Source organism: Marmota flaviventris, chromosome 14 (genome assembly GCF_047511675.1).
Source record: "Marmota flaviventris isolate mMarFla1 chromosome 14, mMarFla1.hap1, whole genome shotgun sequence".
In the NCBI taxonomy this organism is placed as follows: Eukaryota; Metazoa; Chordata; class Mammalia; order Rodentia; family Sciuridae; genus Marmota; species Marmota flaviventris.
In genome coordinates, this window is record NC_092511.1 from 24,686,188 (window position 1) to 24,703,824 (window position 17,637).

The following is a 17,637-nucleotide window of genomic DNA, read 5'->3' on the forward strand; positions in this document are numbered from 1 at the left end:
GAAACATCACATTGAGGAGAAACATAATAATATTGTTACTATGGAGTAATCTTTTTTCCATGAACTTTTAGATATCAGTTCCTGTAGAAGATTAAATGTTTTTTTTTGTTTGGTTGGGTTTGATTGGGAGAAACTCCATTTTCTAGACACTCTAATATTTCAGCTCGGTTTTTCTTTTTCTTTTTGTTGTTTGTTTGTTTGTAGTGCTGGGGATGGAACCCAGAGCTTCATGCTTGCTAAACATGCAGTCTACCACTCAGCTACTCCCCCAGCCTTCTCAGTTAGTTATTTTGGTGACTTTTTCAGCAATAGTTTAATGTCCAGGGCTTAAATTTTACTAAAGTAAATATTACTTTGATCAAATTATAGTACAAAAAACTTAGGTTAGGCTGTAAGACAATTGCATTTTTTTTTATTTATATGTAATTAACAACTTTTAAGGTTTTAATAGAGAAGAGGTAGAATAAATGGATTTCTGTGGAGAGAAGAAATAGCTGGTCATCAGCTCTTTTTCCTTGTGACTTCACCTCTGCCTTTAAGGAGTTCTCACTGTGGTTTAGTCTTCCAGTACAGAGTCAATGACTGTATTCCTCTGCCCATTCTTTCCTTTGTCTGATTTAAAATGCCATTTCAAGAATAGATGTTAGTATTTTGTGTGTTCTCTTAGCATGGCTGTGAAGGCATGACATTTTCATAAAGAACTTTAAAACAAAGAAATGTAAGAATGTACCACATACAGACAGTTAAATTTCCAAAGTACATATTTGAGATCTTAATACTTTTATCAGGATAAACAGTAAAAATTTTCTATCCTTGAAAAACTAGTATGCTTTTCCCTTGTTATCATAATTGTCTTCTACTTCATTGAACATGTTAGATCCCATTACATTTTTATGTCATCCAAAAAAGTAAAGAAAAGGCAATATATTTTCTTCCTGGCACTCATTTTAAAAACATCAAACTTTGTCTTATTTCAAATCCCAATAATCTGTCCCATTAATTCTGTATTCTTATTGGAGGGACGTTAACTTCACAACTAATTTATATAGTGTTGCTATTTGATATGCAGTAATCCCTAGTGAATGAACTGTCTCACTGAGGCCTAATTTATTAATATCACTCACTTCTGGAATATTATATACTTGAATGATTTATTTCACCTCTTTTTGAAAGAAATCATACCTGTCTACTCAGTACTATAATGTGTTATTTATAGTATCCAATTTTCAATTCAAATTACTAGACATGTAAAGAAATCAGGAAGTGCCAGGCTTGGTGGTCCACGCTTGTAATCCCAATGACTCCTGAGTCAGAAGGATAACAAGGTCAAGGCCAGCCTGGGCAACTTAGTGAGACCCTATCTCAGAATAAAAAGGGATGGGGATGTAGCTCAGTGGTACAGCACCTCTGGGTTCAATCCCTAGCCCAGGAAAAAGGGAGGGAGGGAAGAAGAGAGACGGAAGGAAGGAACGAAGACTCTTAACTTGAAATAGATAGTTAATAGAAATTGAGTAGACTCAGATGTTGGGTTTAGCACTGTAAAGCACTTATTATCAATACAAAGAGTTAAAAGAAAATGTGACATTTAACAAGCAAGTATTCTCAGCAGATGATATAAACTAAGCAATAACAATAATGAGAAGCTGGGCATGGGGGTGCATGCCTGTAATCCCAGCAGCTTGGGAGGCTGAGGCAGGAGGATCGAGTGTTCAAAGCCAATAAAATATAAAATAGGGCTGGGGAGGTGGCTCGGGTCAAGTGCCCCTGCATTCAAATCCCAGTACAACGCCCCCCCACCAAAAAAAAAAAAAACAATATAAGAAATCTTGGGGTTGGGAGTGTAGTTGTAGGTCAGTGGTAGCAGTGGTAGAGCACTTGATTAGTATGCATGAGGCTCTGGGTTCTATCCCTGCACTGTAAGAGGAATTGAAAATAATGAATAGTCTAAAGTTGGAAAGTATGGTTACTAAAATGAAAATTGAAAATGTGCTATTTAATCCCAACAGATTGAGACTGTCTACAGAATGATTCAGTGATATTGACCCTAAGTCAACAGAAATTACTAAATCAGTTGACTCCTGTAGTGTCAGAAAGCAAATTAATGGTTGCCTTGGGCCAGCAGATAAAGTGACAGGAATAGCGTACCAGTGAACATGAGGAAATTTTCTGCTGGGATGGAAACATTTTATTTCATGATTTTTAGTGACTATTTCACTAATATATCTTAATAATATATATCTTTTTTAACTCTAAGTTGTTACTTTAATGGATGCGGTTCATTATTTGTAAACGATTATACTTCATAGTTGATTCAAAAATATTGAAAGGCTTATGCTGAAAAATAATAATCCTCTTATCTCTTTCTAGTTTTGCAGTACAAGGGATTGAACTCAGAGCCTTGCACACACTAAGCAAGCACTTAACCACAGACCTACATCCCCAACCCTTTTTTATTTTGAGATGGGGTCTCATGTAGTTATCTGGGCTGGCCTTGAACTTGTGATCCTCCTTTCTCAGCCTCCTGAGTGTCTGGCATTACATGTGTGCACCACCACACCCAGCAACTCTGTTAGTCTTTCTATCTGAAAAAAATGCCTTCATTCTTACAACACAAGTGGCTTTTCTTTTTCCCTGGACATTTTGAACATACTTATTGTCTAATGATATTTGGTATGTTTGATGAAAAGTGTGTTGTCATTCTCATAGGTGTTCCTTGAGAAACAATAATGAGAAGTCTTGGGGCCGGGGGTATAATGCTAGAGCACTTGACTAGTATGCATGAGGCTCTGGGTTTGATCCCCAGCACTGCAAGAGGAATGGAAAATAATGGATAGTCTAAAGTTGGAAAGTATGGTTACTAAAATTAAAATTAAAAATTTGCTGTTTAGCTATGAAATTTTTATTCATAGTCCAACTATGAAATTTCTATTTATAGTCCCAGGACTATATATTTTCTGTCTGAAGAAATTCTTCATTTTCCTTTTTTTCCCCCTATGAAATAAATACTGTTTAGTACTACTCCAAAGAGGTCTTGCCCTTCCCCCCCAACATCTTGGCTTTTATTTAAGTTGTTCCCTTTTCTGGAATGCTGTCCTGCTTCTTTGCAAGAGTCAATATCTAATTAGCTCCTTGAATGTACCTTTCAGAATGTTACATTTATGTACTGTAAAAACCTTTTGATAAACTTTGTTCTCAAACTCCCTAATTTTTGAGTTGTCTTATCATTTGAATATATATTTTCTGATTATTATAAATTGTCCTCTGTTTCTTTTCTGTAGATTGAATCTGTTTTTGTAGATACAAACTATATTTCCATTTTTTGTTTTTTCTACATTTAGTATACTATACTTATTGGCCATTCGATACATTTGTTCTTGTTTTTGTGGTACTGGAGATTGAACTCAGGGGCACTTTATCTCTGAGCTACATCCCCAGCTCTTTTTATTTTTAAATTTGAGACATGGTCTCATTAAGTTGCTGAGGCTAATCTCAAACTTGAGATCCTCCTGTTTCATCGCCTCCACCTCAAATTGCTTGGCTTACAGAGGTATGCCACTGTGCCCAACTACTTGTTAGTTTAATTAAATCTTGAGTTAGGAATGGTTTTACTTCTTGTGGTGACTAATATAATTCCAAAAGTCATGAACGTTTATGTCTTAGAAAAACAATTCAAGATAATAAAGTGGGTATATAATGATCCTCAGGATTTTCACAAATTTGATTATCATAATATAAATGAATGACTCAAAGTTGATGTAATATTATAATATTTGTGTACATGCTATATATATATTCTACTTGTCTTAGAGGTCCTGATTTTAGTCCTATAGTGCCAATTAAAAATTCAGTCTTAAGGTTCAGATCCTCATTTGAAGGTATCCTGAAGGTAAGGTTTTTTAAAAATTTGAATTTTATTTAGTCTTTTTGATTTTATAACAGTTTACCTGAGATAAACTACTTGGTTCTCTAAATAAATAAGCTAATTTCTGGGGTTGGGGTTATGGCTCAGTCGTAGAGCGCTCGCCTAGCAAGTACAAGGCCCTGGGTTTGATCCTCAGCACCACATAAAAATAAATAAATAAAGTAAAGGTATTGTGTCCAACTATAACTACAAAATAAATAAATAAATTTAAATAAGCTAATTCCTTATACTAGTTTAGAGTGCTTTGTTTCTTTAAACCATATTAAGGGATTTGATGACATAAAACAGGCTTTGTCTTTTCTCTTGGCCAGTCTAATTTGCTCATTGATTTAATGTTTATCTTTATAGTAAACATTGCTATTAATAAACACTGACAGTTGCTATGTAAATCTATAAAAATATTATTTAGAAGCAGTAAAATTTTAACACTATATCATAATTCATATAGGGAGTATCAAAGAACTGGTAGCCTTCTGACTTAATCAGAGGCTTTCTATAAATGTACTTCACATAAAATACTTGGTGTGTTAAAAGTCACAACTTGATACTCTTTCTTTTTTTCTTCTTTTGGGTACTGTCCATTGAACCCAGGACCACATCCCCAGCCCTTTTTTTTATATTTTATTTAGAGACAGTGTCTCACTATGTTGCATAGGGCCTGTATAAGTTACTGAGGCAGGCTTTGAACTGGCGATTCTCCTGCCTCAGCATCCTGAGCCACTGGGATTGATACTTTTTCAATATCAGTTAATTCAGAAAATTCTTATAGTGGGCACAGGCTGAACTTTCATAGTAGTTTATAGTCATGAAAGTTTAGAACCAAAATAGTGAAGTATTATTATTTTTTAGTGTATATCATATTTCTAATGACTTTACTGCACTTGTTTCTTAAGTATTTGGGAAATTTATTTGCCTGATACCCTCTTTCTTTCCTCACAAATGAAGTTTTTTTCTTCATAGAAATATATTTTCTTACATTTTTTAGTTGTTGTGGACCTTTATTGATTTATATGTGGTGTTGAGAATTGAACCCAGTGCCTCACATATGCCAGGCAAGGGCTCTACCACTGAACTACAACCCCAGCCCCTTAGAAATACATTTCTTTATATATAAAAAAAAATTAGAATATGCATCAAAAAAAGAAAAAAACTGAGTAATTATATTCCCATTCACCTACTGAAAACCAGGACACCTTGGTATACGTTCTGATTGAAATCTTATTAAATATTTCTGAATGTAAAAAACAAATATTATTAGCTTTGTTTTGCAAATATTTACTTGTCCTTATTAATTTTTTAGCCACTATTTTCTAATGATGGCAGTTTTGCTTTTTCCTTGACAGAAAGTGGAGCTGTTCCAAAAAGAAAAGATCCCCTAACACATGCTAGTAATTCACTGCCTCGTTCAAAAACTGTTCTGAAAACTGGATCCACAGGTCTTTCCGGTCACCACAGAGCACCTAGTTGCAGTGGTTTATCCATGGTTTCTGGAGCAAGACAAGGATCTGGTCCTGCAGCTGCCACTCATAAGGTATTCTAGAACAGCAACTTTAATTGCTGTGTTTTTACAAGTAGAAACTTTAATGTTATACTTGCTTAAGTTTATTATAAGTACTTACTTTACAGAAATGATGTTTCCACAAAGTTAAACATATAATTTTTTAATCTGCAAAGGTATCTCGCTATGAAAAAACAAATCTTTTTTATCTCCCCTTTTGGACCTAATTGAACATTTTTTTTTTTAATTAAGTTCACTTATCCAGCCTATTGAATGAAATTAGTGATATATATATGTGTGTGTGTGTGTGTGTGTGTGTATACACACACACATATATAAAATATGTACATTATATATATCACTTAGTTTATTTTTAAAAATTATTTTAATTTATGTACATATTAACAAGGATCAAAATTATATGACTATGTTGTCCTAGGGCCTTTTTCTTTTATAATAATTAAATCTCTTGGGATAATTTCTTTGTAAACCCCCTTCATGCCAGTTGTTATTCAGTAGTGAATATATTTTAACCTTGGGTGAAATATATAATTTGGGGGAGTTTTATATAATTTTTCCTGTTTTAAACCTTGAATCCTGTGAATTTTAAGATTAATGATAGATTGTATTTTCACATTAAATTTTTATATCCTTTAAGGGTACTCCGAAAACAAATAGAACAAATAAGCCTTCTACCCCTACAACTGCTCCTCGTAAAAAGAAAGACTTAAAGAATTTTAGGAATGTGGACAGCAACCTTGCTAACCTTATTATGAATGAAATTGTGGACAAGTAAGTTTTATTTTCTATAGTATTTCATTTTACAGTTTCTATATTAAAGTTTTATGTATAAAATGTGTCATAAATGAAATGGTAAATACCTTATGTGATTTACATACTAAATGTTTATGCTGGCTTTCATTTATAAATGTAGAAAATAATTTTTGCTAATTAATTCAACTTTAGTTTCATAGTTAACATAAAAATGTCTTCATAGGGGCCCAGGTTGTGGTTCAGTGTTAGAGTGCTTGCTTCAAATGCACAAAGCACTAGGTTTGACCCTGGCACCGCATAAAAATAAACAAAAATAATTTTGGGGAGTTTTATATCATGTCCGTCTACAACTAAAAAAAATTTTAAAAAATGTCTTCATAGAGTTTATATTTCATAATTGTAATATTTATATTTCTGTTGTGAAATTAATTGAGTTATTGTTTCTTAGTGGAACAGCTGTTAAATTTGATGATATAGCTGGTCAAGAGTTGGCAAAACAAGCCTTGCAAGAAATTGTTATTCTTCCTTCTCTGAGACCTGAGGTAAGGGCTTTATTATATTGTCATTTTCTTGTAATACCATTCATTGCTAAATCTGTTGTTGTATTACATATTTGGGCTATGCTAGTGTTTTTAAAAAGACATCATTAGCAACTGATTTGGCAAGTTATTATTATAAGAGAATGAATGTGAGTGCCTAATTCCAAATCCTCCCCGCCACCCCCTGATTTTTTTGGTATTGGGGATTGAACCCAGGGCATTTTGTCATTGAGCTACATCCCCAGTCTTGATAAGTTGCTTCAGGCCTCACTAAGTTGCTAAGACTGGCCTCAAACATGGGATCCTCCTGCCTCAACCTCCCGAATTGCTGGGATTACAGGCATGCACCACTGCACTTGGCCTAAAGCCATTTGTAACTTTTATAGAAAAATGGATAGTATGGTATAATATTTATATGAAGGTGAAAGATTTAAAATTATGGTATAAAAATCATACTAAGAGAAGAAATTAAGATAAAAAATAATTCTTTAAGTTTGAAGAACAATCTTTAAAAAAAATTTTAGAGTATTAAATCATTAAATAGATGGGGAGAGTTAGCCAATGATGTATAAGGATCTAACCTCATTAGGAAGGTGAGTTATTGCAATTGTTTTTCCATACTTGTACTGTTTGGGGTTTTTGCGGTTCATAGATTGCATATTTAGTGCTCTTCCATTGGTATTACAGAAAATAAATCTGAGGATCAATTTTTGGGATGGTTTTTCTTTTTGAGCATGCTACTGTTATGGACTCAGTAACATCTAGTGGAAATATATAGGTACATTGTGAAGGATGCAGTTTTAAATGAATGTGCAAAGGTTGTACGGCCCTGTTTTTTTTTTTGTTTGTTTGTTTTTAATTTTGAAGATAGTGTCTCACTAAATAGCTTAGGGCCTCACTAAATTTCGATCTTCCTGTCTCAGCATCCCAAGCTATGGGATTACAGGCATGTACCACCACTTCCAACTTGTAAATGACCTTTGGATATGAATTTGTTCAACCATCTCTAAGAATTATATATTGCCTATGTGTTCACTAGAGTGAAGGTAGAGAGAAGGAAGTGAGGTGGGAAAGGTTCAAGACCAAAATGGTCATATTAGAAGAAACCTCAGTGGTACATATACACAATGGAATATTACTCAGCTGTAACGAAGAATGAAATTGAGGCATTTGCTGGTAAATGGATGGAACTGGAGACTATTATACTAAGTGAAATAGCCAATCTCAAAAAACCAAAGGCCATGTTCTCTCTGATATACAGATATTGACTCACAATAAGGGGTGGGGGTTCACTGGATTGGACAGGGTGGAGTCGGGGGGAAGTTCAAGACCTGTCTCAGCAATTTAGTGAGGCCCTAAGCTATTTAGCCAGACCCTCTCTTAAACACTGAAAAGGGCTAATGGTTCTAGTATTGCTTTGTTTCATATAAGTCTGACTTCATAACCTCAATCGTCCTCAGTAGCTGAGATTGTAGGTATGCATTAGTTTAGCAGGTTTTTGTTTTGTTTTGTTTTGGTAATTTCCAAAATTTGGAAACAACCAAAATCACTGTCAGTATGCAAATGGTTTACAGACTGTGGTATATCCATATAATGAAATATTCAACAATTAAATATTATTCAAATGAGCTACCAAGCCACAAAAGACATAGAACCTTATTTAATGCATATTAGTAAATGAAAGAAGTTAATATGAAAAGGCTACATTTTGTATGATTGCATCTATTTGATACTCTGTAAAAGGCAAAACTATGATCAAGGATTCATGGAGAAGTAAGGAAGAATAAATAAGTGAACCACCAGGGATTTTATAGCAGTAAAACTATTTTGTATGATTCTTTAATGATGGTGTATGTTTGTCAAAACCATAGAATGGAACTGGGGCTGTGGCTCAGCAGTAGAGCGCTTGCCTAGCATGTGTGAGGCCCTGGGTTTGATCCTCAGCACCACATAAAAATAAAGGCATTGTGTCCATCTACAACTACAAAAAGATAAGAATTAAAAAAAAAAAAAAAAAAAAACATAGAATGTACCACATTAAGAGTGAACACTTGGCCAGGTATGGTGGTGCACACCTATAATCCCAGGTCTCAGGAGGCTGAGGCAGGAGGATCAAGAGTTCAAAGCCAGCCTCAGCAAAGGTGAGGTGCTAAGCAACTCAGAGAAACCCTGTCTCTAAATGAAATACAAAATAGGGCTGGGGATGTGTCTCAAAGTGGTTGAGTGCCCCTGAGTTCAATCCCCATTACCAAAAAATAAAAAAGTGAACCCTAATGTAAACTGTAGTCTTTAGTTAATAATAATGTATCAAAGTTGTTTCATTAGTTGTAACAAATATACCACACTAATACAAGATCTTAATGTAGGAGAAATGGGGAATAAGGGAGTGTTATGTGAGAACCTTGTATTTTCTACTAACCTAAAACTACTGAAAAACTATTTTTTAAAAAACTGAATATCAGTCATTTCTTATGATTTAACTTAAAAGTACAGTTATCTGCCTTTGTGGGTGATTCGTTCCAGATACCAAAATCTATGGATATTCAAGTCCCTTGTATAAAATTTGTACCTAACGTACACATGTCCTCCTGTATGTTTTAAATCATGTCTAGATTACTTGTAATACCTAATATAATGTATATATTATGCAATTAATATTATACTTCATTGCTTAGGGAATAATGATGATGAAAACATCTGTACATGCTCCGTACAGATCCAGGTTTTTTAAAAAAATATTTAAGCAGGGCAAAGTGGCGCATGCCTGTAATCTCAGTGGTTAGGGAAGCTGAGGCAGGAGGATCATGAGTTCAAAATCAGCCTCAGCAACTTAGGGGGACCCTAAGCAACTCGGCAAGATCCTGTCTCTAAATAAAATATCAAAAAGGGCTGGGGGGCTGGCGTTGTGGCTCAGTGGTAGCACGCTGGCCTAGCAAGCATGAGGCCCTGGGTTCGATCCTCAGCACCACATTAAAAAAAAAAAAAAAGTATTGTGTCCAACTACAACTAAAAAATAAAATATTTTTTTTAAATAAAGGGCTGGGGATGTGCTCAGTGGTTAAGGACCCTGGGTTCAATTCCCAGTACCTAAAAAATAAATATTTTAAATTCACAGTTGGTTGAATCCGTGGATGCCAACATTTCATACACTCTCAGTATGAAGTGTTTTCAGTGTAATGTTTTGCCCTTGACTCCTGCCATCCCTAGTCTGGAGATGATTGATTTTTTTTTTTTTTTTGAACTGGAGATTGAACTGATGGGTGCTTTACCACTGAGCCACATCTCCAGTCCTTTTGATCTATTATTTTGAGACAGGGTCTTGCTAAGTTGCTGAAGGTCTTGCCAGGTTGCTGGCCTCTGACTTGCAATCCTCCTGTCTCAGCCTCCCACGTCACTGGGATTATATTATACACCCTGGTTGGAGATACTTGATTTAATTTAAAACTCCTGCTTCCTTTGATTGTTGTTGGTACTTGCCTGACTACCCTTGCTAGAAAGCAGGAACATGGGTTCAATTGCTCCTCTTACTAATTTTGACTCAGTTCTTCTGGTTTTGGCCATCTATCTTCCTTCCTACTGCTTTCTGTGGTCTGATGCCTCCAATTGCTGAACTTTAGGGTTTTGTGTTCACTTCAGCTTATATCTTGTTTCTAGGTGTCCTTTCATACACCAGTATTTAGGTTTTAGCTCATTAATCTCTGCTAAATAATATACCACACTTTATCCGTTCTCAGTCTTGCAAAAATTTGTTGTCTCCTATCTTTTAGTTTTATTTATTTATTTCCTTCCTTCATTCCTTGGAACACTGTACCATTGAGCTACATTCCCAGCCCACCTCCCCTTTTAATTTTGAGACAGTCTCTCTCACTCAATTGCTGAGGTTAGCCTTGAACTTGCAATCTTCCTGCCTCAGTCTCCAGAGTAGCTGTGGTTTTAGGTGTACACCACCATGCCTGTCTTTTCTTCTTTTTTCCCACAGAGCTAGGAATTGAACCCAAATTCCCACACATACTAGGTACATGGTTTACTACTGAGCCACACCCCCAGCTCTCTTTCCTGTTTCTGTTTGGAAGATTTATGACTTACTTATTATTTATTTATTTATTATTTGGTGGAATTTCTAAGTAAAGAGACATGCCATGTTCAGTTTCTTATTTAACTAGGCTGTTTTTATTTTGGTCACTGATGACTTTTTTTTTTTTTTTTTAATTTTTTCTAGTTGTTGATAGACTTTTTATTTCATTCATTTATATGCAGTGCCAAGAATTGAACCCAGTGCCTCACACTTGCCAGGCAAGTGCACTATTGCTGAACCACAGTCCCAGCCCCTGATGATTTGGTTTTATTTATTTATTTATTTCTGTTTTAAATTATACTAACTTAATGATTTTGTGTCCCTTTAAAGCCTTGGGTATTTCTGTTTAGGATACATTTTAGATGTTGTAAAAAATTGTCTTCAGAATCACAGTTGTGAACTAATACACATTTTTAAAGTTGTTCACAGGGCTTAGAGCTCCTGCCAGAGGATTGCTACTCTTTGGTCCACCTGGAAATGGGAAGACAATGCTGGTAAGAAAAATTTTCAAAGAACTGAGTAATCTATTGAAATATTAAGGATAATATAAGTTTATTATTTCTGAGTCTGTTATGAATTGCTTTTTGCTATGATATCTTCTCTTTAAATTTTTAAACTAGTTTTCAAAGCAGAAATAAATGGAAAACTATTTTATCCTCAGTAATGTTTGTGGTATTTTAGAATAGCTTAACTTAGTGTATTAAGTATCTCTCTAACCCTTTTTTTTTTGACTGTCTAAACAACTTAAATAATCAGTATGTTTTAGTTAGTGTGATTGTTTATTTCCATTTCGTTTACCAATAGTTTTTACCAGTATCTGGATACCTCTTTCTTCTGCATCACTTTTCTAGATGGAAAAGACAAATTAGGGAAACAGTAACTTTTCCCTTAGCTATTTGTGTTTTCACCAAAGAAGAGAATAGCATCCCCCACTACCACAACCATGCTATATATTCCCTCTTAGAAAAGAAGAGTGGGAAGAGACACAGTTCTTTCCAGAGCTTTTCCTTTTAGCTGAGAAGGAAGCATTTTTATTACCATATGTTGGAAATTGTGTCATACCCTATATTTTTAGAGAATCTGTTCTAGCACTTAAATTGATCAAATGTGGCTATGTTTTTAAAGTAAGATACTGAATTAATGTATTTGTTCTTCTGATTTTTTAAAGGCTAAAGCAGTAGCTGCAGAATCTAATGCAACCTTTTTTAATATAAGTGCTGCAAGTTTAACTTCAAAATATGTGAGTGTTCTTTTGCTGGTATTGTCATGTTTGTAAGTTAACATCCAAATGTTACTGTGTTAAGTATAAATTATAATATTTTACAGAATATTTTTCTATGAATCTTTTAATTTATATATGATGAATGGTAGTCTTCAAGGTAGAAAGTTGGTATGCAATGTTAGGGTTCTTTAAAATTAGAGTTGTGTTTCAAATACTGTAGTACTTTGCTAGGGCTGCATAACAAAGTACCATTAACTGGCTGGCTTAAACATCGGAAGTGTATTGCCTTATAGATTTAGATTTAGGAGGCTGGCAGTCTAAGATCGAAGTGTGGGCAGAGGTACTTTATTCTGAGGACTATGAGGGAGAATGTGCTAACATGTCTTTCTACTAGCTTCTGGTATGTTGCTGGCTATCTTTGGCATTTCTTGGCTTGTGGATTCATTACTTTTTGGCAGGAGAGAGGGAGAGTACTGGCAGTTGAATCCAGGGATGCTCTACCACTGAGCTATATATCCAACCATTTTTATTTTATATTTTTATGTATTAAAAAATTATTTTAGTTGTTAATAGACCTTTATTTATTTATGTGCGGTGTTGAATATTAAACCCAGGGCCTTACACATGCCAGGCAAGTGCACTACCGCTGAGCCACAGCCCCAGCCCCTTCAGTTTTTATTTTGATACAGGGTCTTGCTAAGTTGCCCAGACTACCCTCAAACTTGCAATCCTCTTGCCTCAGCCTCTTGATTCACTTGGAATATAGGCATGCCCCACCATGCCTGACTAGACGCATCCCTTTCTTTATTTTCTTTCTTTGTACTCAAATTTCTACTTTCTTCTTTTATTTTTTATTTTTTTTAGTTGTAGAAGGACACAATATCTTTTTTTTTTTTTTATTAATTTTTTTGTGTGGTGCTGAGGATCAAACCCAGGGCCTCATGCATGCAAGGCAAGCACTCTACCACTGAACTGCAACCCCAGCCATAAAATTGTAGATGGATACAATATCTTTTATATATATATATATATATATATATATATATATATATATTTTTTTTTTTTTTTTTTTTTTTTTTTTTTTTAAAGTGTGATGCTGAGGATCAAACCCAGTGCCTCAGGCATGTGAGGCATGTGCCCTACCACTGAGCCACAACCCCTTAAATTTCTACTTTGTATGAGGATACAGTCATTCAGAATTTGGTTCTGTTCCTAATGACCTCAACCCAACTTGGTCATCTAGAAAGACCCTGTTTCCAAATAAGGTCAACTTTTATAGGTACTGAGGATAGGACTTCAGCATGGTTTGGGAGAACATAGTTCAACCCATAACTTATACCATCACTTTATACTTAAACTTCAAGTGACGGTGTGAGAAGAGATGGGCTAATGACCTAAACTGAGTATTTCTAGTTTTCTGATTTTGAACTAAAATGTAACACAATATTTTCAAATCATTATTGTTTTACCTTATGATTTAGATTTCTTTTTCATTTCACTTTTTTAAAAAATCTTTTTGTTGTTGCTCTTTTTAGATATACTTGACATCCATTTACTGTCCACTGATCGTATAGTGACGTTCAAAGAAGAGCTCAGTTCATTTTTGGGGAGTGCAGTCATAACTACAGGGCATAGCAAGAATAATTTTTCTCGTGTATAGAACCAGTGTATTGCAAAACTGTGAAGTAGATAGTCTATCAAATCCTATACTGCTTTGTCTTTCTCTCCCCTTCCCTTCCTTTTCTGTTTGGTACCCAGTGACATATTAGTCTCTGATCCTCATCAAAATCTTTGTGGTTGAAAGTATTTTGACAAACTTACTTAAATATAAATCTTTGATGAAAAAACATTACCTATAAGATTCTGGGGGCTGGGGATGTGGCTCAAGCGGTAGCGCACTCGCCTGGCATGTGCGGGGCGCTGGTTTGATCCTCAGCACCACATAAAAATAAAATAAGATGTTGTGTCCACTGAAAACTAAAAAACAAATATTAAAAAATTCTCTCTCTCTCTCTCTCTCTCATATCTCTGGATGTTGCCATTTGATTATTCATATTTGTTTCAAGTCTGTTTTCTTTCATCTTCATGATTTGTGAAACAATGTAAAGTCCATGATCTTATCCCCTAACCTGATAATTATTCCATGGCAAGGTTGTTTTTAGGAAGGTTGAAATGTCTAGACCATAATTTGGCCAGTTATACCCAATACATTTTTTCTTATGTCCAACTGAAATATGTATTTTCTAATTTTTGTAAAGTGGATTATAGCAGTGGCACACACCTATAATCCCAGTGGCTCAGGAGGCTGAGGCAGGAACATCATGAGTTCAAAGCCAGCCTCAGCAACTTAGTGAGATCCTAAGCAACTCAGGGAGACCCTGTCTCTAAATAAAATACCGTAAACGGGCTGGGGTTGTAACTCAGTGGCAGAGCACTTGCCTTGCACATGTAAGGCACTGGGTTCAATCCTCAGCACCACATAAAAAAATAAATAAATAAAGGCATGCTGTTCATCTACAACTACAAAAAAAAAATTAAATTAAAAATACAATTACAAAGGGCTGAGGATGTGGCTTTGTGGTTAAATGGCTCTGGGTTCAATCCCCAGTAACCCCCCCAAAAAAAATTATTAAGTGGATGTAACAAAAATCTTTTCTTTTGTGAAACAGCCTTTTATACATAAAGGAATTTAGTGTTACATCTGCTTTTTTTTCCTCTCTTAGTTATCTTCTTATGGTCTCATACCAGTTTGTCAGTATGCTTAGGGTGTAAGAAAAGCTAAATATTTTACCTCAGACAGGATCTCAGATTTCAAGACTTAGATTCATTTCTTGTTGTGCACCTTCTGTTTCTTATGATATATCTTGAGAAAACTTTTTGCAGAAACTTCCTCATAATTGTGGGCATTTATGTTATTAAACTGGATGTTTTTCTACAAAAACCAGTTACGTATGTATCTTAATATGTTAAAGTTTTATTTAACCTTGTTTATTGAATACATGTAGTTAAGTGTTTTTATACCATAAATATACAGCTCAGTGAACTGTCACAAAGTGAACACTTTCGGAATCACTATGTTGGTCAAGAAGTAGAATGCTAGAGGCTGAGGCAGGAGATCACAAGTATGAAGCTAACCTAGGCAACTTAGTGAGATTTTATCTCAAAATAAAAAATAAAAATGGCTGGGGGTGTAATTCAGTGGCAAATCACCCCTGGATTCGATTACAATACAGAAATAAATAAATAAGGAAGGAAGGTATTTAAATAGGAAGGAGAGCTTAGCAATTAGGTAAATAGTCTCTTCTAAAATTATAAGGTACAGTTCAGTTACACACACTAGTACTCCCAGTTCCTTGTACCATATCTTTAGTTGTGAGGAAGAGAAATTAAAGTACTGAGTTCTAGATTGTCGATAATGAAATTTAAAGAACTGGAATAGTGTTGCTTTTTATTTGTTTAACAATACATATGCTTTTTTTTAGGTGGGGGAAGGTGAGAAATTGGTGAGAGCTCTTTTTGCGGTGGCTCGAGAACTTCAGCCTTCTATAATTTTCATAGGTGAGAATGTTTTCCAGCTAAATTATTTGAATACTTGTGATATTCCTCTTTCCAAATATGAGAGGTATGATAGAAAAGATTATTCAGAAGCAAAAAGTTTTAAAGAACGGTGACGTTGAAGACTACGTATTGAATTCAGTAGAACACACTATATTAATAACTTAAGTATGAACTAGATTTGTAAATGATCACATATATTGGCCTTTTATTAAAGTATTCTCCTTGTATTTCCCCTAGATGAAGTTGATAGCCTTTTATGTGAAAGAAGAGAAGGGGAGCATGATGCTAGTAGACGTCTAAAAACTGAATTTCTAATAGAATTTGATGGTGTAAGTATATATCATTGTTGTTGGTAACAGAGTTTGAACCCAGGGGTGCTTAACTACTGACCCACATCCCCAGTCCTTATTTTTTATTGGGAGAGAGGATCTTGCTAAGTTGCTAAGAGCCTTGGCCTCCCGAGCTGCTGGGATTATAGGGCACCACACATGGCTATGATTTTTTTTCTTTTTGATACTGGGGACTGAACTTAGGGATACTTGACCACTGAGCCCTGTTTTGTATTTTATTTAGAGATGGGGTCTCACTGAATTGCTTAGCTAGGCTGGCTTTGAGCTTGCAATCCTCCTGACTTAGTCTGCCAAGCCACTGGGATTACAGGCATGTGCCATTGTGCCAGGCAGCTATGATATTTTTAATGTGGCAGAGTTTTTTTGTGTGTGTGTATTCCTATTAAATTATCCCAATTAGAAATATTTATGTATTTTTCTTTTTCATTACTTTATTTAAAAGTACTGAAAAATTTTTTTTTGGTGTTGTAGGTACAGTCTGCTGGAGATGACAGAGTACTTGTAATGGGTGCCACTAACAGGCCACAAGAACTTGATGAGGCTGTTCTCAGGTAGAGATATTGATGTGGAAACACATATGTTTATGACATATATTTACTCATGTGTTTATCTCATATTTCTTATTTCATTACTCTTGGTTTTAAGACTAAATTATTTTCCTTCCTATGCTACCTCCTGGCCTCTTGTTATCAATTAAATAAGGAGTTTGTGGTCATGTATGGGATAATATGAGGAGAACTAGTCTTCACTTTATGGTTTAAGCAAATTGCTTAATTCTTTTGGATGTCATTAAATTTTCTTTAAATTCCAAAACTGATTCTTGCTGGGCTTCATGATTATAGCAGGATTCATGAGAACTGTCTAGTATGTTTGAACAAATTTATTCCCCTCCTACTGGAAAGATAGTTTGACTCAGCATAAAATTCTTAGACCTGCTTTTTGTTTTCCAAATAATTTATAACATTGCTCCATTGTTTTTAGGATTGGATGTCACAGTGTAAAAATCTACATAGATTCATTTCTTTCACACTTATAGATTAACTTGATTTTTTTTTTCTTTTTACTAGATAGAATTCTCAACCATTTAAGTTTAATTGGTCTCTGTTAATTATTTGTGGGATTCATTGTTTCTTTAAATTTATAGTTTGGAACTTCCCTTTTTTGAAATTTATTTTAAATACTATATTTAACTTTTTTTTTCCTAATAATTTTTTTCTGGGTGGTTTTTTTTTTTTTTTCTGTTTTTGCATGTAAATTATGTATTATGTTGCATCTCTTTGTCCCTGTATCTGTAATTTTTTTTTTGTTCCTTTTAAACTTTGTTTTGTTCTGTTTCCCCAAGTTTGTTGCCTTTATTTCTTACTGAGTTAGTATTTATTCTCCTTCCTGCTACTACTTTTATAACTTGTTATAACCTGTTCTGTGGTGATTTCTTTTTCTTTGCATTCCTGATCTACCCTATTTTGCATTTTGTTTTTTCTTACTTCTTTGAGCCTTTGTATCCATTTCCTTAAACTCTTGTTTAAAAAAAAAAAAACAACTTTTTTTCATTAAATTATTTCATTCTATGAAAATATATTTGGTCATAATTTTAATTTGCTGTGTGACAGAATCTTATGCATGTTCTTCATTTTAACTACTTTGTTTATTGTAGGATTTCTCCTCTTCTTTTTTAAGTGAACCCTGACTTTTCCATTTT

The 17,637-nt window shown here is 34.5% G+C and overlaps 1 protein-coding gene across 4 annotated transcripts in view; it reads left to right on the forward strand.

Annotated features, from left to right (window-relative positions):
* Window positions 1-17,637, forward strand: part of Spast (spastin) — a 58,665-nt gene that overhangs the window by 24,003 nt on the left and 17,025 nt on the right. For all 4 annotated transcript variants that reach the window (XM_071601464.1, XM_027933490.2, XM_071601465.1 and 1 more), the window contains 8 exons: window positions 5,266-5,453; window positions 6,079-6,212; window positions 6,643-6,736; window positions 11,228-11,302; window positions 11,977-12,048; window positions 15,513-15,588; window positions 15,826-15,917; window positions 16,410-16,489. In XM_071601464.1, coding sequence (XP_071457565.1) covers window positions 5,266-5,453; window positions 6,079-6,212; window positions 6,643-6,736; window positions 11,228-11,302; window positions 11,977-12,048; window positions 15,513-15,588; window positions 15,826-15,917; window positions 16,410-16,489 — 811 coding nt within the window. The remainder of the gene's footprint in view (window positions 1-5,265; window positions 5,454-6,078; window positions 6,213-6,642; window positions 6,737-11,227; window positions 11,303-11,976; window positions 12,049-15,512; window positions 15,589-15,825; window positions 15,918-16,409; window positions 16,490-17,637) is intronic.